The sequence below is a fragment of the Pleuronectes platessa genome, chromosome 17 (assembly GCF_947347685.1).
Source record: "Pleuronectes platessa chromosome 17, fPlePla1.1, whole genome shotgun sequence".
NCBI lineage: Eukaryota > Metazoa > Chordata > Actinopteri > Pleuronectiformes > Pleuronectidae > Pleuronectes > Pleuronectes platessa.
The window spans coordinates 13,486,254-13,507,769 of NC_070642.1; the positions used below are offsets into that span (position 1 = coordinate 13,486,254).

A 21,516-nucleotide genomic window follows, 5' to 3' on the forward strand; every position below is an offset into this window, starting at 1 on the left:
CTCAACCAACTCCTGAAAGTGTGTGTCTCTTTAGCAGCTCCGTGCTCCACTGTGTTCAGCCTATTGCGCATCCAACAAGCTGAAAACTTTGGCTTTATTCTGCAGGTAGTTATGTTATCTGCGCTAACCTCCGCCAAGAAAGTTGTTTTTCTATGTTTTGTTTGGTGGTTGCTTAGTATGATGGTCATCAGGAATACTTCCACAAGCCTTTGGGGGGAAAAAACAAAAAAAAAACTTTTGGTGTGGACTCAGACAAAAGGGGCAGATTCTGATATAATTTGTCACTTTTGTTTAACATTATGAGATAAGCCCAAGAAATAATTGAAAGATCTTAATGAACACAAACACCAGGCACACACTGTTGGGCCCTTGTGGAGGTCTGCACTCTACTAAGTTCTAATTAATCTTGTTTCTATTAACTATACCTAAGAATTGTTTTGACTTTATCCCTATGAAACTAAACCAAAACTTACTTAAAAACCTGAAACAATCAAACAATTCTCTATATCGATCTATCCAACTGAAACAAGTAAAGAAATGCACACATCTGATCTAGAGTCACCATAGAAGGAATCAAGGGGGGCTCTAGGCGTACAGATAATTGGTGACCTCATTATAAAACAGCATGGGAACTTTTAATGACTTAATTAAACCCACTGATCTATTTAATAATTATTTGCTTTGAGTGAGGCAGTGTAATGAGTGGTTCAAATTGGATTAAGATGACAAATTACCGGAGGCCAATTAGGAGTCCTCCACACACGGTGAGTAAACACAGGTCAATTATACTGACAGCGAGTCAAAAACAATAATTTACACTCCTGAGCAAATTTTTGTGAGTCGTCTAGTGAGAGAGTCTGTATCCGCTCAAGGAGATTACAGGCTTTTTGATTATCTCAATCCTTTGTTCCAGACAGGCAGCATCTCAGGCCCGATAGGCTATTTGAGCCCAGGTGTAGTGTTCCAGTCTGTACCTGCACTGTCATACCTCAGCTTCAGCCCCACAACAAGCAAGACACAACCCAGACAATCAGCTTTTTGATTCCCGTGTGTGTACTTTAGTGGGGATAGTCAAAAACTAAATTGGTAGATCTGCGATGAAATGGTTTAAACGCCTGGTGAGTGGCTTCGCAGAGCAGAATGTTTTCCACCCCCGGCTGTCCTGCCAGCTTCTTCTCCCTCGGACTTACAAAAACTAATCCCCCCCAAACTTTGAGGGTAATTAGTCAACATCCAGCGAGACCGCTTTGATGAAACTCAGGCTGAAGTTCCACAGCAGCTTAGGTGCATCCAAGCAGACGATCAGTCAAAGGGGATCATACTCAAGATTTAAAAATCTTCACCTCTGGTCAGTTTTGCTGTACGAGAGTCAAACTGAATTGAACGTCAAACTGCTGATAATACAGCGGGCAGGTGTAAATGAAAGCCATGCATTGTCCTTAGACATTGTGATGCTTGTAATCAAACAACACGCGAGCAGTGTTAAGTATGTTATTTAATAACTATGATTTGCTCAACAACTGGAGGTACAGTTCATAATGAGCTGTCTGCATGTGACAGACAGTTGGCAACAGCACTGCAGTGTAAAGGCACAATGACAGATGGGGTGTCACACACACAACAAGATGACCTGCATGAGGAACAAATATGTAAAATCAAGAAGTTACATCAGCCATCAGCTAACTGGCTTTGTCCAATACCGTCCCCACTCAGTCACGTACGACTGAATGAATTTGTCTTTACAGCATTTCGTTGGTCAGTTTGAATAAGGCAAAATTATATAAATGAGTAAACACTTATAACAAGTGATAGTGTAAAACAAAAAAAGGTACACAAATCTTATATATATATTTATATAGCAAAATGTTACTCTCACAGCAAACGCACAAATGTGAAATCTCAACAAAAACCAACGTTCTTCTGATGCATGAAGCTGATTGACCAATCGTAATACAAAAGCACAAAACCAGTTCAGCTTCACTCAAACACATTTACACAGTTCTCAGATGGATCCTCCAGTGTCTTTGAGGGGATTCGAAACAGAACCGTTCTCAAAGACTGCCGAGGTTTTCGCTACATTGCTGACAGCAGTGGCAGATACTGCCAATAACAGGAGTACAAAAATCTAAATTTTTAAAAACATACCAGAGGTCGCGTGATAATCCCTCTGAAAAGCAAAAATAGCGAAGTGACTGAACATCATCTACAGGTTCCTCATAAGTGCGTTTGTTGACTTCATGTGTTTGTGGTAATAAGTCGAGGTTTTTCCTTGAGTGCTTCGGGACTATGGAACATCCTCTTGACAATTAGAGGAAAATACAAGTAATCAAATCTTAGGTCAGTGCTAAGGACCACCTTCATCTGATCCCTTCAGCTCATGCCTACTGTTTAATTGAGGAGTGGCCGTCAGTTCGAGTCCTCAGCTCTTGCCGGTACAGCACATGGTCGTGGACCCGTGTCAGGGAGTCACTCCCTCTTGGTCCATACTGCAGCCGAGGGCTTCAATGTCATTACTGATGTCGGTGATCATGCGGTCCCATTCATCGCCCTCGGAGGCCTCCTGGCCCTCGTCCGAGGCCACGCTGTCCCCGCTTCCTCCCACTGCTCCGTTGCCATTGGTGGTGGAATCGGAGGCGGAGCTTACCGTGCGCCGATAGCGGCCAAAGCTGTCTGTGATGATTCCTCGGCCGTCTTTGACACCAATGGTTTCAAGGAAGTTCTCAAAGTGCTGGCTGTCTTTCTCTGGTATGAAGGGACGCAGGCCTGCAGGGGGGAGCACACACAATACTGTCAATACTAGTTTCTCCCACGTGACAATGGGATGTGACAACAGCCTTTTTAGCACATGTGTGAAAAGTGGAACCGGAAGCATAGATGTCTCACTTCATGTGTGGAGACATGAAAGTGAATCTGAAACAGTGGTGATCACGAGAAGATTCTGATGTGTGGCTCTCCTGACATAACCTGTTGACTGTCATCATTTCACACCATCAACTTAAAAATATCTGAATACAACTACACATGCATGCATTTCAAGGGTTCAGACAGGTTCAGCACAAAGAAAGCAGGGCAAGGGATTACCAGCCACACAGTTACGTTAAAAGTGGTCGTACCAAGTAGGAGGAACTTTCTGCTGTCCCCGTAGAGTTGTCGAAGGTTTATGCAGAACTCATGAATGGATGCACCATTGCGGTATTCATGCAGCAGTGTGGCAAATTGCTGGATCTCCTGCGATGAGAGTTTTGTCCGCAGCTGTGAGATAGAAAAAAAAAAATCAAATGAGGATCAATAGAGCTTGTTCTCAAAAGAAAGGGACAAAGGAAGAGAAGGTGAGTCATCCTACTGTGGTCATGTAGTCCTGCAGCAGCTCTGCAGCAGTGGTGCTGAGCTCTCCTTCACTCGCTGTCTTCGTCTGAGGTGATGCCGGGGTGGACGTTGTGGGCGAGTTTCCATCTGCCTCCGCCGGGACCTGGAAAGGACTGATAGAAGAGAGCATCTCTTGTAAGTGACGATCCAGAGCAACCAACTCTCAGCCTGTGCATCACAGTCTTTCTTGACCACAAATGGAAAGCTTGTGTACTTACAATGTGCTGCCTTCTGCTTCAAAGGCCTCTTTAACATCGACTTTACTTGAAGAGTCATCTGCAAAAATCAAAAAAAGATTATTCACACGTTCACATGTTGAGTGCTGAAGTGTTAAAAGCTTAAAAAGATGGCAAGATCTCTGTAGTGCAAGGAACAAAACAGCATGACGGTTAACTATTGAACAAAATATGATTTAACAAGACAAAGGTGTCATACTTGAGAATAAATGTTGCCAATGCCTGTGAAATGTGTTTGTTTCTCTCTAGGGAGCCGATCTGTTCCTTTTCCTTACCGCTGTACAGAGAGAGGTGTCTCGTCGGGGTGGTTGCTCCATCAAATATGGCTCGGTCCAAGAAGTCGATGGTTGATTCTGTGTAAACGATCTGGAAGACCTGGTTGAGCAAAAGACACAATTCCTCTGCTGCGGCCTAAAAGAGAAGAAGAAAGTCAACCAATACTGCCATTTACTTCCTCAAAACACGCTTGGCAACATAACTTCACATGCAAAACATTACCTTGTTATCAACAGCCAGCACAAGCAGACAGCAGACTTCCACAAGCACAGCTCCACTCTCTGATAAGGAGCTCAGGGTCTGAGACTTGTTGAGATCGGGACACGAGCTGGGACAGGGAGAACCTCCCGACTCCTGGGCTGAAAACAAAATCACAAAATACATACAGTTAAATGTGATAATTCAAACACTGCATTGTAAAGAAAGTAGACATTTACTACTTTGAATATTTCTGAAACATCTGAATTAAAACTCTATTATCAGGTCACATTTATTCATTCTAATTCACATTATTGCTTCTTACTCTCCAAGACTGATGGTAATGAAACAGTTTTTTTTATTAATTTCACGTTATCAGATTCCTATTATTCACTCTAATGAATTAGTCTTTGGGCAATCAAATAAGGACATTACTAAACAAAGAAACAAAGGGATCTGGCAAGATAGACAACTCTTAAAACTGTGTCACTAGAGTGGGTGTAATTGTGTCTAAATCTAGATCCAAACCAGGTCTTTTTGTGTATTCCTACATTTATGTATTCTTGCACCTTTCAACAGTCTGACAATTTTAAAGCTTCATTTTATTATGTCCACTATGTGCATTTCTACCTGTTTTGATCACCACAAGGTGCAACGAGTCGTCTCTGATGTATGAGACAGCAGCAATATCATGGATGGGCACCCTCAGGATGATGTCCTCTCCATCGCGCCACACAAGCTTAATGTTGTACGCCGACAAGCTCACCACTGCATCTTGCTCTGACGTCAGCTGGCCCGCCAACTGATGTGACTTCTGAGAATCACACAGACACACACACCCTGTGTAAATATCCCTCTTATAATAGAAATTACTACATTTTGGAAATAATAATTATCTGGCAACAAAAATATACCACTTCATTATGAATAAGTATAAGCATTAAAGCTTTTATCACGAACGAGTAAGGATTAGATGAATTCCAAATACTATTATTAGTTATCTTGGTAATGTAAAAGTAGAGAGAGAAAGAAAGAGACCAACAAACGGTTGAATCTCCTCGTGCAGATATTCTTACCCTTGCATTATCAATGAGCTGTAGCACTTCTGTGCGACTTGATGGGTTCAAGTATCCTGGAACTGATGTGAGCTGCCCCAGGTACTGGAAAAAAAACACAACATACATATGAAAGTGTTTAATAAAGTCACTATAATAAAAACAAACGATTCCTCCATCTTTTCCTTCTGACTGAATAGCACTGCAGTGTTTTAATAAACAAGTGAGGATTTTGTTTCTCTGCTTATATCTCACACTCACTTTGATCTCCTTCTCAATGTAGTCGTTGAGCAGGATGTCAGGGTCGATGCGGTGATCAGGCTGAGAGAGCGGAAAGGTGTGTAGGGCCCTGCGCTCTGTGGCCTTCTCCTGCGCCTTCTTGTCCCTCCCCTTCTCTCCTTTCAGGAAGACTCTCTTGAATGGAGACACGATACCAGGCTAGTGAAGAAAGACAAAGAGAACGAGGAGAAATTAGAGGACAGACTGTCTGTGTGGTGATACATCAGCATTTGTGTGCACTTTTGTTGCCCAGTTACCTTCCCAATTTGAATATTCAGTTAATGGGGATATACCATCGTAGGCCATGCATGTTAAATTATACGCCAGTAGCCATCCAACAGTGTATCATTAATAATTACAGGACTTTTTATGTCAAAAATACACACATGGTGCAGCTGGAACAAGCTGTCAACCCAGTTAAGCCCTTCTAACGCAGATACAAGATATATGTCCTAAAGTAACCAAGGAGGAAGCTGTATCAAACTTCTGTTGACTGTGGTACTTGCGTGCCTTGTAATTTCTGCTGAGCCTGCTTCCCTTGACTGTGCTGGATGGACTCTTTGACAAAGCCTCTGTAAAGCCATTTGCATTTCTCAGTGTGTGTCACACATACGTCAACAGCAGTGCGTGCAAACACTCCATATTTTAGATAATCGAACAACGGAATAAAACCTTGACATTTAAAATCATAAAAATCAACCTAGGACCATCAACAACAGAAGTGTCACAAGGGAAATAGATAAACCTTCTTTTTCAAAATGTTTCTGTAGAAGCTGTGCTGTTCTTCGATTGCATCTATTGCAACAAAATATCAACAAGCGCCATGTGAACACTGTGGATCTATTTAAGATCATAGTAACGAGGACGTAAAAACAATCTTGAGAAACCGTTCATGATGCCAAGCCTGTGCACAAAGCGAATTCAAACCATGTTTCTAGATTCAAAGAATTTTAGAAACCCTACCTCGTAATCCATGAACGATTCAAGAGTCGCCTACTCAACGTCAAGCACACAGCCTGGACACGGATGCTGCCTGCCTGCCAACGTCTAAAGAGTCACCTGCTGCCTCCACTCACGCAGACACAGCCACCAACTGTCACTGAGGATCAAACTCTCCCTGAGCATGTATGAGAGGGGTATTACCCCCCACAAAAGGAAGTGAAGAGACTGTCTCTATACGCAGGCACAAGAACAGGAAGGGAACATGCCACAACTTCCTGCGATGACACGCTGCTGTTCGTGTTGAAAGTCGAAAACGTGCAAATTTACATTACTGTTCGACCACGGAAACACACTCTCGTTCTGTAGTGACGTATATAATCTACTCTGCCAACCACATATATCTTATTTGCAATGCTGTTCACACTACAGACTTAATATATCGAACATCTTTAAAATGTATTCAACTCATACTCTCTTTATTTGACTGCTGCGCTGACACTTGATCATGGACTTCATAGAGCAACACAACCTACAGTGCATTATTTAACAGTATGTAGCTCCTGAAGATAAGTACATTAACATTTTATGGCTTATGCTTGAGAAATGTGAGACAAGAGCTACCACATGTGACCCCAGAGGATGTCCTCAGCAAGTGTCATTTATGGGGAAAGTGTGTGTACAAATGAAATATAAGAAAGGATGCTGTATTTCTAATTTGTGCTGTTATGGTCAGGGTCACAACAGGTGGAAGAGGACTTTTAAACTTCCTCACTTAATAAGAACAATACGATAATACATGCTGCTGCTTTTACATTGTTTCAACCATATTCACAGTAAAAAGCATGGTATAAGATTAGCAATCCAATCCTATAATTAATGACTTTAATTTCACATGAACATGTGTGATCACATAATGCTCCATACAGTGAGTATTAAAATACAGCTTGGCCAAAGGCTATTCAATGTCACCACCAAGTGGCACAAACAAGAATTGTACATACAATTCACCATGGTGCCTAAAAGTTAATGTTGCACCAATGTGACATGAACCAGCTAAATATTGAGAGAGAATATACTTTTCAAAAAACTCAAACTCAATAAAAGATCATCTGTAAACTCAAATCTGTGCAAACACCTATTTGGTCACAGACCTTGGAGGCATGAATTGGCAACAAGCGAATGAAGCCCTAAACACAGCTATAGAAATGTACTTTATTTGCCTCAATGCAGAAACCTTGTGTCAATGAGTAAAACCTGCGTGGCTAGACATCAAGGGAACTGTAGAACTTGATATATTGGACTACAAATTAAAGAAATGTAAACATAGACACCATTTACATCAACCTAACAATATTTACAATATCCATAACAAAATAAAATAAACTATGATATAGATAATTGCTGTGGGAGCTTCAGGTTACAGCCGTCAAAGGACGAATAGTGAATTCAGAGCATTACACCTGTGTAAAAATCCTCATGAAGGATCCAAAAAGCGCTCTGTCGGCTCAATCGCCTGTCACATCAACAAGTTCATATTGCGGTAATTGTTATTGCTGTGTCTCCTCAACCTCAACAGCACACGTTGGATATGTGGACATGCTGGAAACCAACATTTCTGTGCCACTGCAAACCTTCTTGACACTAGGATATAACTAGATTTCCCCTCAAATCAAGAGGAGCTGGGTTATTGTTATTATAATAGAAAGATGATGAGAGGCACAATCAAACAAATACGTTAACTTCAAAGTTCAGACATTTCACTTCTCCCTATTATAATGCAGCTTTCTCCTGTGCTAACCTGAAAAACTGAGGGAGTCACTTTTAACAGCAGGAAAAGAAGATAAAGGCCAAAAGAAATGACTAAACATGAAGATCTGCATTAAAAATCCAGGCGGATCAACATTTGTATGTGATGTACGTGTGTGGGAGGGGGCTGGATGGTGTAAACGAGGAGTGGTGGGTCGGTTCAGCCGGACCTCAGCTCCCAGGTCTCCACTGAACCACACCTGAACAACAACAACACCACCTCCACTAGTAAAAGTGGTAAACTCCCTAGCAACACAATGGTCCATAGTTTTCTCTGAAGCTGATTCGCCACAAAACCAACCACATTTATACACATTTAATTACGACGTGTGGAAGATGATGTTAACAATGTATTAAAAAAACTCTTTTAAATAAAGTAAGTAGTCCTTAAACTTAACTTGAAAAACTTCCCTTGCTCCATCAAGTTAAATCTGTGACGCTCCACTTGAAGTTAATGCCCGGCAGTAAGTTCCATTCGCATTAACACAAGTTGAGGAGAAACGATAGTAAACATGTCGGGCTGTTCAAACGAGTATCTCCACAGGTTGGCTAACACACGCTGCTTTATGTTTGACTCCACTTAGCCGGCTAACAGCTACGCTAGCTAGCCCCGGTCTAACTAGCTACCAAGTTAGCAGGCTAGCCGGGCAACTTCCACTAAGTAGCGTCACCTTAAAACGCCGGGACCTACCTTTTTCACTTTTTTCACATCATCCTCCATCTCTACGTAAAGGTCCTCTTCTTCATATTCATCTCAGCGAGGAGGTCCGGGTGAGACAAGACATAGCCAGCGAAGCTTTTCACCAACACTCATCTGACAGCAGTCAGCTTGCTAGCCTAGCCTAGCCTAGCACTGGTAAAGTGATGCCCGAATTGGAGCTGGTTTCGAAACGCCATGCCGCTGTTTGCCTCGCTCGTCAACCCTCAGAAGAAACACCGACGCGTCACCAAATGTGAAAACTGTGTGTCGCGGTGCGGTTAAAACAGCAGAGGGGGAAATCTGAGGAGGAGACAAACTCGGACAAGACAGGCAAAACTTTTCAATCGTGCCGCCATTTTGGGCGTTGAGCAGCGGTCCAGCATGCTTTGCTCCGCACAAACCAAAACAGCTGCTGGAGCACGACAACACCACCTGGGGAGGAGGGCGACCAGCCCCAGCTACTGGTACTTCGAGTTATAAACCATCAAATACACATCATTCTTTCACATTATAACCACAACATACAGACATCAGGTGGTTATTAGTTGTTTTATTGCTACTTCTGATGTTTGTTTTGTTGTTGTCTGGCTCCAGGCTCATCTCTGTTTTGTTCTAATAATAAGTGACGGATTGCAGTGAGATGCTGTGCCTTCAAAAAGAGTTATCTCTTCTAGAATAATCACTGTGATATTTTAAGGTATCTTTTTTTGTTTAAGTGTATATTAAGATATCTAATTAATTGACATTCATGCCTAATGCAGCTATTATTTATGTTAAAACTGTCATATCCTGTTAATAAAAGTATTTATTCCCTGCACTGAATAACATGAAAACTTACAGGATGTTAAAATGCAGCTGTTTTCATCTGTTATTAGAGACTATTTAAATTTTCAATCCAAACAATATCTCAATGACACTCTGTTTAGGATTACTGTTTCCTATCCAGGTTTTACTAGGACAAGAATACAAACTGAGGTTCAAGACAATCAACAGAGAGAAAGAAAGACGGATGCAACATGTGGAGAAAGACAGAAATGATGCAGATACAGTGAGAGGAAAAAAAGAGACCACTCACTGTTGATTGTCTGTGCATAGAAGGAAGGGTGAGCTCTGCACACCTACAGTAACAGCAGTTACTTTTTAATTGTGTGCTAATTTTCTTATTCCTCTACGTTCTTAGTTGTGTGCAGCACATGGAGGGTATTGTGTCTGCAGCGGCTGGGGGGGTTTTGCTCTTTAGGTCATTCGGGATTGGCTTCGTTACTGTGAGGGTTAAATTATTGACTACTGGTTCTGCAAGTGGACGGCAATGCAGAAATTAAATAGAGCAGGCAAGGAGCTGCAAAATTCTTAGATTTGGTATTCTTGGCTGTGGGGCTGTTTGTGTTTTTTTTCGATATCCAATTACCCTTGAACTTCTATATTTTAACTGTTTCTTCAATGTTCTACCGGAATTCCTTTGGTAGTGGTTTGTAAAATGAATAGCAAGATGATGTGACCCAGTGCACCCATATAAGCAAGCCCTACACAGTAATGGTTCAACCACATAGGTGTTTCTACTTAAATATTAAAAATGGAATGAAAACTCCTGTGTGAGTATCCTGAGCTTTAACAGGATTTTAAGAAGCAAAATCAAAGTTTTACTAATCTCAAGCTGTTAAGGACACAATTACCCCCCGCCCCCCGTGAATGTAAACACTCATCACTCATATGTGCCATATTCCATCTTTTTTCAACTGTCAGAACATGAGACGTGCAGGTGAATACAATACTGATATATTGCACTTTCAAATACTATATTTATTTTTCTCTTCTGGGATGAACAGTCTGATATATGAATCTACAGTAAGGCTTAACATTACATTTTCAGCATAATATTTCTCTTTTCTTCTAAAAACCAAAACATACAAAAAGAACTTTAGCACCATATGTTATTAATAATATTCATATTGTTCCCAAAAATAGGGCGAAGGTACAATACTGGACATCAGTTTTGCTTTTTTAAAGTATGGGGATTCCATGGAACAATTTACGTACATTTTTATATTTAACAACAACAAAGAAATCATTCCTTATAGGTTCTCAATCACAACATTGGTTGTATGAGTACACTTTCATATAAAGGCTACAGCCTGTAGCGAATTTGCCCACTGATATTGTGCCAACTTTTGTAATACCCCGGGTAAATCATAAAGCCTAGGGAGTATACCGATTGAAATACACAAACAGCTAACACAATCTAGAAATTGATAGAATATAAACAAAGCATTATTTCCCAACACCTTTTTATAACAATAATAAAAAAAATGAGCAGCAATTAATATGACAACCATAGTCGCTTCATTGGAATATCAAATCCATTTTTAAATGAAATATTACAGCCAATTCTACAATAACAACAAAAATAGATACACATAGATTAAGGACATATAGATGACAGGAATTTACAACACAACAATCACGTTCTATATACTTTTTTTTACTCAGATTCCAGTAGCAGAAGTACATTTGTGCTCCTGTGCATTTGCCAAAAAATGCATGTTATTATCTGCCAGCTTCATTCTCTCAGAGAAAAAAAAGAAAAAGAAAATCATTGTGCAGATTGAATCTTTGTACAACAAAAACATACTCTATGTTGAACCCATCATAATAAACACATGAACACTAGTGTTCCTTTTTTTGTGCAAATTTGGAAATTAAAATGGCACCATTAAGATTTGAGTTCTGCTGTAAACTGTGTGGAGTTGAGGTGCTAGCTCTTGAGCATGTTGAGTTTGCAGGTTTGTGTGGTGCGCGTTCTCTCAGTCAACCAGTGGGCACAGCTCTTAGAAAGCCATAGAGTGGACTCTGCTGTCCACAGTGGTAGCACCTTTTAAATGTATTTATTCAGCACCAGGTTATAAACAAAACATAAACAAAGGATTAAAACTAAGAGAAGAAAATGCACCAAATATATCATCTGCTTCAACTAAACAGATGATCGTGACACAAAGATACAGACTTGGACTAAGTCAAATGTTACAATGGCCTGCTGCTACACATTAATGCAGAAATCAGGGTTTGTTGTACAGTCAAGAGCACTTACATGCTAAATGCTGCGGGTCACCTCACAATGAGTTCTAGAGGCATGCTGGGAGGTGGCACGGAAACCAGGAAATGAAGTTATTCAAAAGTGAATCAGTGGTCGGGCTTGCTTCGTCATTCCATTGTATGAAAATGTAACTGATCTTTGCTCGTTGCGTCATTATCGACTTGTTCCATGTGCAGGCATTATTCCGACTGCAGGCATTATTGTTTTGGCTAGAGGATGTACTGTTCACACGAGACAAACGACACAGACAGTTCACGTCTTGGCACTACAAATCATTCATCATTTGCAAGACAGAAGAAGATGTCAAGGCATAGACAGAAGTATAAAACAATCATTGACCAAATCGTTGAGTGTAATGGCTGGCCCCTGTTTATGACTCCCCATCCAGCAGTGTAAAACGAATGTGTTTCAGTTCAGTCCTAACTGCTAGTTGTAGCTTGCTTTATTAGCTGGGTTGTAGCGATTCAGCTTACTCAAACACAATAAAGATGAGGAACCCTAAGTTCAAGTAAAGAAGATGTTCAGTATTGCCTTACTATTTCTCCTATGTCTCTGAAAGAACCAGCAGTTGGGTTGGAGACGGTACCCACACGACTTGGTGCAGACCTGTCGATGACAACGTGGATGAAATTATAGACCACATATGAGGTGTGAGCTGACAGGATTGTGAACTTGGCTCGATTTGTTTTTGCGGAGACACACAGGGAATATTGTTTGGTGTCGTCGTCTTGGTGAGCGTGCTGGCACATGTAACGAGTAAAGAAAGACATTGGCATTGTTGTTTTGCGTACCTGGCTGCCATGGCTGGATTGAAGCACCCAAAAGTGACAAGGCACAACAAGGACTGAGAAGAACAAGCTTGCTGTTCAAACGCTCTTGCTGTGTGTTGTGGCTGTCGAGGGATGTGGAAGTTGGGCAGGTAACCGGACAGTAACAGATCTCTGTCGGTTAAATCTCCGTGACCTTGTTCATGGTATAAAGCGCGGCTGCCCGAAAAACTACACTGAACTGTATAGGAACGGCTGCCACATGCACTCTTGTTTAGCGTAGCTCTTGAAACCCGTGTATAATTTAAAGAACACAAGAAAAATATATGAAAAGTAAGACCCCCTTATTTTCCGGCTTCTACCTCATCCTTTTTACCATAGATACACTGTGGCAAAATGGTGATTTCTCTGTAGAAATATGTAAAATATAGCGTATGTTTCATAAAAATCCAGACTTGTACATATAGACTCTTTGTAGACTTGATTAAATTCATTTCTAATACTCCAATGACACACTTGCGCAAGCATAAATACTCTGCATTTTATACGACATTAAGCACCACTGATGAAATGCAACCTATTGTACATAATCTTGTCTATGGCGCTTTGTAACACTGTTGTCCTACACACACAAATAAATCGATGAATCACAGTGTATTTGCACCTGATTTGGACACGCGTCCATGTCTGGAAAAAGTTCTGCAGTGTTTTTAATACGGATGCCAGGCAGCCAACTACCACAATAATAAGAATGAGTTAACCGTTCCCCAAAAAACTAAATGTGCAAACAATAATTTAGTCGTACAATCCCAGCCGAGGAGTGGTCCAGGATGCAATAATGTTAAGGAAAAAAATGGAGACCCTTGAGGACATGCCTGGGGATGAGAACTGCATTGAGAAACCCCTGAGTCAGCTGGTTCAGTGGTCTGTTTGTTGGTCCTGAGGAACCCCTGTATTTTGCTTAGTTTTATTTTTTCAGTTTAACAATAATTCATTATTCATTTATTGACTAACTATTAACATGGCTGTTCATTCACTACAACAGAGATGCATTACTCTGGCTACTATGGTAAACAATGAACGAGTTGGTAGTTTGCATACACATGTATTTCTATACATATAGTCTGTTGGATGTTTGCTCCACCCTAGCTGACCCAACAGTTCTCAATTACTCAGGGCTGAACATCGCTTTTTAAGCTGAAGGGTGGCCGACCCTGGATGTTGAAGCTCTTGGTTATGGCAGTGTACCTCATTGCATGTTCTCATGTCAGGATCTCCAGTTGTTCAGCCTCAACCCCGTTGTTCAGTTACCAGAGAGTGTGAGAGTGTTTCACAGGAGCGTGCCAAGGCCCAGCACCATAGAGATGGGGGAGAGGGCGGAGCAGCAACCAAGGATGGAGTCGAACAACCGGCGAGAGAACAGAACCATGGGAAAGGGCTGAGGAGACACACAAACAAGCGTGTGCACACACTCGCCCCCATGCAAGCGTACTTAGATCCTCTAACAGTACTGACTGCTGGTTGTTCAATACACGCAACACACGCATACTTGCTCACATGACCACACAGGGAATCATACACCACACTCCAGTCAGGCCCTTTGCCACGATTTGTCCTTGTGTTCTTTTCCAACCCTGGCAAAAATCCCCTCTCACCTTTATCCTGGACTTACTTGGCGTCTGCTTTTTTACAGTACGATGTTAGCAGGCAAACGCGGCCACAGCAAAGCAGTGAACCAGTGAGCCAGGATAAAGGAATCTCTGTGTTGTGAAGGGCTCTTGGGCCTCCGCTGTGGGTGCATTTGTACTAATGCCACATACTAAAGTCATGCCAAACAGTACAATGTAAAAAACACATAATATATATTAAGATGAACCATTAAGGTAATCGATAACACTAGAGTGTGAAATGCATTCATTTTTCTCCTGAATTGTTCATTTACCCTCTCTGGAAATGTGAGTCAAGCTCCTTTTGACGTGGAAGGCGTTTTAGTATTTTTTTTGTTTGAACTGTGGTCTTCTTGTCGGGTGTCAGAGGGGGAGAGCTCCCGTCGGTTCAGCAGGCAGATGTATATCGGTGTGTAACTGCGGCACAGCGAGCCTATAGATGGCACACATTTTGCAGGGACTCATTCTACTGGTGGAAGGGGGCGGATAAATTGGAAATACAGCTCTGTAAGATGTGATTTGGCTTTGTTTCAACTGCACTTGCAGGTGCCAGAACAGTTCGCCCTGTACACCCATGTATACCTATAAGAGCATCACTTCTTTGAGAGCACACTAATGTTGAGGAGTATATACCTTTTAACACTGCAACATGTTCTGTTATGTAAAAAAGTGTGTGCGCTGGCAAAATATAGTTATGTCAATGACTATAAATGTGGACACAAATACGCACTGAAGTATAATAGCATAGAAATATCTTCTCAGATTTGTCATATTTTTTCCTAAGTCTTTTTGCACCCAAAAAGCATATATCGATCAACCTTAAAACAATTGTTGGTAAGACGACAAAACAAGGGAGGTCGGAAAAGGGAGAATTTTCTAGGATTCAGAAGGGAATGGTGGAGGATTCCTTGAAGGCTGTCTTTGCACTTAAGAAAAGTGCATGTTAACATGTGTACCCTTCTACCCTTTACTAAACCTACAATCTTTACAAAAGTCTTTGGAATGTTTTGAACTATGATTTTAACACCCACCAATTGACAAGACATTGTGCTCATTTCAACTCTCTCTACATTCCTTTCATTGTGTTCTTTGTCCACCTCAAGTTGATGTTTTAATATTTTGTGCTGTCTCAAATGGGCAAAACTGGCCAATTAAGGCTTGCTGTTACAGCCCACTTCCACTGGAGGGCAGTCTGCACTGTGAAAATTGAAAGTGGGTGGAACTGATTGAAGGTCAGTGTGCTTCTCTTTTCTTCCATACATGATGTGATTACCATTTAGGATTTTGAGCAAAAATAGCACAGCCAGGATAGACTTGAGCCACGTGGGCTCACAGAGTGAAAAGCCATTTTGAATTGCTTCTCTTAGACTCATATGTGCTCTTTATGAAATGTACAGTTTCATGATGGAACTGTCGGTGCTTTTTGTTTCACGGGCTCCGGACTCGGTAAACATTAATATACATTTCGATGATGTACATAAAGAATGGCAGTAAATGTGAGAATGTGCAAAGACCTGCCTCCTCTGAGATTCTCCTCCATCATTCCCATCAGGCTTTGCGTCAGTCCCATGTCACAGGGACATACAATGTGCCCTTCACAAGTATTCACAGGTAGAATCACCAATACAGTATAATGCATTAAACACATTTCATAATGAAACATTCATATGTTATCTACACACTCATACAGAAGTTCCTGTATGCAGAGGGATTTATATGAGACTTCTGTATATATCACATAAGATACTTTAGGTTCAAAATTTTCTCTCTGTACTGTGTTTTTTCCCCGAAAATAAATCATGACCGTGGGTTTTGTCTCGACAGATTCTTGCTTGACAAATCCCACATCTACTGCAGGAAAATTGAAAGATCATAGAGGAGAGAAGGAGAGAGCCAAATGTCAAATGGAAAGAGATGGTGTCTGAAGAGGTGGAAGAGCAGAGTGAAAGAACGGAAACGCATGTGCATCGTTGTGTGTAAGAGGAAGTGACAGAGCTGTGGGAGACGATGCCTTCAGAGAGAAGATTCATACTGCAGGAGTTCATAAAGAAGCGGGCCGTCCCTATACCTGATGCCCACTGCATTTGGGCTAATGTACTGCAGCACATTTATGGTCCTGCGCAGGCGCCGATCCACAAAGTGTGCATCCCAGGCTGGGTATCGCTTTCTGGGCATGTCTATCTTGATGAGAGGACCCTCAGGTTGGATGGGCCTGCCGGCTGCATCCACAGGCTCTGTGGACCTCACCTGGAAAACCGGAAGGCAGGTGTCCGTGGCTGTTTCATCTGACTCAACATACTCTCCTGCCAGACCTCGTGTTGGGGTGGCCTGAGAGCCTCGGGGGCCTGGTGTGGGAGCCATGGGCTCAGCCTCGGGGGGTAACGGAAGGCCCCACAGCAGCTCAGCACAGCAGGAGCTGGCAAGCACCCTCAGCCGGGGGCCCATGGGGTGCAGGATCCCGTAATAGACAACCATGCAGGCCACACCTGAAGCAAAGCACAGGAAGACACCACATAGGGCAAAAGAGGCATAGGCGTCAGTGGTGGCTGGGTCGCGGTACGCATACCAGAGGGAGCTGAGGATGGCGTTCTCCAACAGTACTACTGTGTAATAGGCCACCATTCTGCACCGCGTCCGGCCCTCACGTACATTGAACCAGCAGAAGACATAGACCACTCCCACCACCATGTTGAACAGTACCTCCTCCCACTTGGACATGCAGAAGTCGGTGCCGCCATGGATGACCCAGAAAGCCATGGCACACCAGTGGAGCACCACAAAAATGCCAAAGTAGATGTGGAAAACGGAGGCAAACAGGGCGAGGGAGAGCACCCTTGAGGAGATGGTGAAAAGACGCCAGAAGAGGTGCACCAGGGCACCTCGGTAACTCATACTCTTCTTGTCATCACGTGAATCTCGCAGGAGTTTGTGGTAAGAGGCTAGCACCCAGGCCAGGGAGAAGAGGGAGGACATGGCAGAACAACCTGCGAATATAGACGGAGAGTAAGTGTAAAAAGTAGAGAAAGACTAAGAGTGAGAGGCAGATATTTGAAACTAGATCAGAAATTGTAATACAAATCTATTTTCGTCTTAAGTTTAAAGCATAACCCGAAGAATTGTGGTTTTATCTTGACTAGGCGGCCAAACCACTTCACTGTATAACAATAATTTCCGCCGAGGCAAATCCATCACATCTTTCAAAAGCATATTATTACCAAGAGCATCACAGGACATTCAGTCAACACAGTTTCTATTTAGCACACCAATTCAGTTTCCATAAGACATGTATAATAGTAGAGACGGCAGATATGTCAGAGCAGTAACCTGCTGCATGAAAAACGATAGAGGATTATCTGCAGAGCAGCAGCATGGTGTCTCAGGAAACGTATTGATGGCACTTCTATAGACACTCCAACAGAGAGGGGTATCCCTTTTTATGATTGAATTGCCTTGCTTGGGTAACCACTTCCTGAAGAAACTGGAACGGTGAAATAGGCTTCAATAGAAAGAGTGATAAGTATTGGAAATTGGATACAATGATGGCGAATATTGCACGCTGTGACTAAAGTAATATGTGAACTTCCACAGATTGTCAGGTGTAAAATATGGAATAATGCGATAACCAAAAAGTGATGACATGTTATTCAAAAAAAGGGAGACATGAGACATGTTTTGAACTACACAACAAGCCAGATCAGACTTGTGTAGAGCATTAGGAAAGTGCTTACACTGCAGCCACTCAGCCTTGTTGCTCTGGATCATGATGCAGAGCTGCAGCACCAGCTGAGGGGCACTTTCCAAGAAGGTCTCCAGCAGTCGCAGCATGTTGACATCGGCATACTCGTACATCATGGCCCAGTAAAAACGCCTCTGGTTCTCCTTCTGCCGGTGACTTTGTATGCCGAGGTACATCGTGCGTATGTACCTGTGGACGAAGAACAAGGACGGAGGGTTAGGTTATCCCAATATTCTGCTGTTCTCTATTAAATAGTATAAACCGTGTGATATGAAAGAAAGAGTCATGTTTGGCTGCCCAAAGACATGCATTGTAAAGTCCCAGTTCACCTGCACATGCCTGACTTTTGACTAAAGGGCATGCGTTGCTACAATTTTAATACATTGTAAATATATCCATCTGCATTGATTAGAATACAATTCACAAACGAAAGCAGAATAAAGACTGATAAACAAGAATAATAGACCTATAAACACTTAAGAAAAAAATAAGCCTCAAAAACATTTGATAATCGTCCCTCTGGCCTCTCAAGGTGTGGTTATTGAACTTGTGATAGAATGCATGCAATAAACAAGGCAATAATCATTCTCTGAAGTGCACCATATAACCCATATTGTCCACTGCAGCAGCAGCAGGTATTTTCCCAACTGATGGTGCTCTCATAATGGTGGAGTGAAACCAGGGAGATGGTAATTCAGGCAAAAATGGCAGCTAATTGAATCAAGCCTCTTTTGCAATCTCATCTGTAGCACTGCTTCTTTTTTCATTTTTAAAAGGGTCATGACAGAGAGTTATTGAGTACGGCTGAGCAAAAATGTAACATGTTGAGGGCTGTGATATTGCTAATTAAGATGGTTATCTTCTTTAATATGGATTTGTTTAGAAATGTAAAGCTGTAGTTAAATCCATTCAAGACGAAAGCAAAACGGCAGTCGAGCAGGATTTTAACCTCGTCAAACATGTTGTCTGGCTGCAGAGAAAAAACAATCACTGTAACCAGTTTTCCAATTACAGCGGCTTATAGTTATCTTAACCGTGACTCCAGTCATTGCATATTGGGTAGTAGCTGCAGGCTCTATCTGCCTGAGCTGGCAGAGTGGCCAAATAAATCCAGCACTTGATGTGAAGTCAGTCAAGCGAGGACAATAGTGTAGCACGGACAGAAATAGACTAGACAGTAGCACTCACCAAAACCAATTGAGAGGCCATGGATCTAAATTCAGTTCCTAAAAGTGTGATGCAAATTCACTGCAGCATGACAAACAAAAGGCAGAAAGTGCTTATGAGGGGTTTTCAACATAATTAGCTTCTGCATTAGCTGTCGGGAAGGAGATTACTGTTTAATTTGAAATGAGGTTGAGAACATGGCGCTGTAAAGAATGCTTCATTTTGTAGTGTCTGATAGCTCGGCCATTGTTTTTGAATGATTTTTTTAAGCATGAACTAATTTGTATTGCAGACAAAACAAAAATTCAAGACTTCAAGTTAAATGTTATAAAGCCGGGGACCATTTGGTAAATGAGGAAGCCCAGAGGGAAACCTGATTATCTCCAAATACACTTTATTTGCCAGGTATGACAATTGTTTTTTTTCTTCAAGCCATTAGAAAATGCTTTATTTATTTTGAAATATATGCTCAGACCTTGGATTTGAGGTTGCTATTTTTGCAGGAAAACAGAATTCATTATTCCTTGGTCAATAATTATTTCTTTCTGTTTATTAATTATTTATTGTCCAAGAAAACACTTGCTGAGGCTGAAAAAAAAATATAAAAACTCGATATATTAAGGAACAAAAATAGTTAAATTCGATTGGTCCTTCGTTTTTCTTACAACAAATCTCCTTCCTACAGTTACAGTATGATTTATATTGAGTCACAGACATGAAACATGAAAAGAAAACCAAATGTGAAGATGTGTCTGGCTGTGGCTAGAATGTTATCATCAAGATTAACGTGTCAAAGAGAGGAATGAATTTGAAATGAAATAAAAGTAACTATCCATACTGTAACAAATTCCTCCCCATGGAAGATCTATTCTTCATTTAGCGCTGTTATATAATCCTTTCCCCTCTGAGCCAAGTCTGCTAATGCACAGGGTGATCAGAGACAGACAGATATGATGGTCTTTCTCGGGACAGTGTACAGGGCGAACAAGAGAGGGGCCCAAAAAAAAATTGGGGGGGATCAATAGCTCTGGGCTGTAAGAGGCACCATTGTATCCAGAGGTAAAGGCTGGCATTCCGTGACATTTTCAGTCCGACTGGTAAATGTCAGATAGAACAAGTCAACCGCCTCTCCCTCACTAATGACATGCCACAGAGTCCTACACAGGCCCTTTGTCTCCATCCCCCCCAATTTCCATTAGTCTGTGTTCCACTGATATGTCTGACTGGTCGGTGGTGCCACCGTCAGAGGCGCAGAGATCTTCATGGACTCCGTAGATGTCTCACTTTAAAAAAAGAAGACCCCACTGCCGTGCTAGGAGCTCTGTGAGGCCTTAAAACCATCGATATGAACCTCATATGAGCACTAAAATAAAAGTGAGGGGATCATAAAAATCTTTAGGATATATGGTCAAGAACTAGGTATGTTAATTATTAGATATTTCCCAAATTAAGTGAAGACTTTGACACTTTAGATTTAGAGGGGATAGTAGTAGAGCCACAAAACTAATTAGGAATCACACCCTTGTCATCATGGGTGTCTTGTCCCATTTTTTTTGGCAAAATAGTATCAATAGAAATTTGACAAAAAGCCAAAAAAATCAAACCTTGTGGTGGTGCTAATGTACAAAATTTCATAGCATAATTGAAAACAGTGGACCAACCACCTGACAAACCAGCATTGACAATTTAGAGCCTAAAAAAATGTAATGAACAAGGAACCTGGTTTATTTTTCATCTTTGTTGAGTATCAGCAGTGTCAACACTGTATCTAAGCATTGATTTTAAAGCAATATTCTCTGAAGTAATTAACACTTCAGCTCGTATTTCCAACCTTGTAAAGGTAATTGAGAGGGTTTCACATTCGCATCTGTCGCTTTCCTCACTGATTGTAGTCTGTTTCCTCATATTTCCTTTTTTTTTTTCAGCAAAAAAAAAAAGACATGTACAGTTAAACACTTTGGGTTTCACGGCTGTCAGAAAAATCTGAACTCACTCCATCACATCTCCAACACACACACACAGGGCACATTCACAGGAGTCTCACACACATCCCGCGATTGTGATGCACACTGTTAACACTCCCACTGTGCTTTTTCAGATGTAGTAACACAAATGGCGCCCTGAAAATATCCACACGCATACGCACGCTTTAACACACAAGCGCACACACACACACACACTCTCTCTCTCTCTCTCTCTCTCTCTCTCTCTCTCTCTCTCTCTCTCTCTC

At 41.6% G+C, this 21,516-nt stretch overlaps 2 protein-coding genes across 3 annotated transcripts in view; both read right to left on the minus strand.

Annotated features, from left to right (window-relative positions):
• Nucleotides 1–1,477: 1,477 nt before the first annotated feature.
• Nucleotides 1,478–9,256, minus strand: ccm2 (CCM2 scaffold protein). Of its 2 annotated transcripts, none has more exons than XM_053445602.1 (10): nucleotides 8,850–9,256; nucleotides 5,393–5,569; nucleotides 5,153–5,236; nucleotides 4,707–4,890; nucleotides 4,101–4,237; nucleotides 3,878–4,013; nucleotides 3,585–3,642; nucleotides 3,344–3,479; nucleotides 3,114–3,252; nucleotides 1,478–2,763 (listed from the first exon to the last, which is right to left on the minus strand). In XM_053445602.1, exons 1-10 carry the CDS (start codon nucleotides 8,877–8,879, stop codon nucleotides 2,459–2,461), a joined length of 1,386 nt encoding a protein of 461 aa, XP_053301577.1. In that variant the 5' UTR covers nucleotides 8,880–9,256; the 3' UTR covers nucleotides 1,478–2,458. The 2 variants fall into 2 exon arrangements, with proteins under 2 accessions (XP_053301577.1, XP_053301578.1); XM_053445603.1 differs by lacking the exon at nucleotides 8,850–9,256 and adding an exon at nucleotides 6,374–6,629.
• Nucleotides 9,257–16,396: 7,140 nt separating this feature from the next.
• The window catches only part of xkr6b (XK, Kell blood group complex subunit-related family, member 6b), a 37,989-nt gene continuing 32,869 nt past the window's right edge, over nucleotides 16,397–21,516 (minus strand). The window contains exons 2-3 of the mRNA XM_053445511.1: nucleotides 18,112–18,308; nucleotides 16,397–17,367 (exon numbers count right to left, since the gene is read on the minus strand). Of these exons, the coding sequence (XP_053301486.1) occupies nucleotides 16,397–17,367; nucleotides 18,112–18,308 (1,168 nt within the window). The remainder of the gene's footprint in view (nucleotides 17,368–18,111; nucleotides 18,309–21,516) is intronic.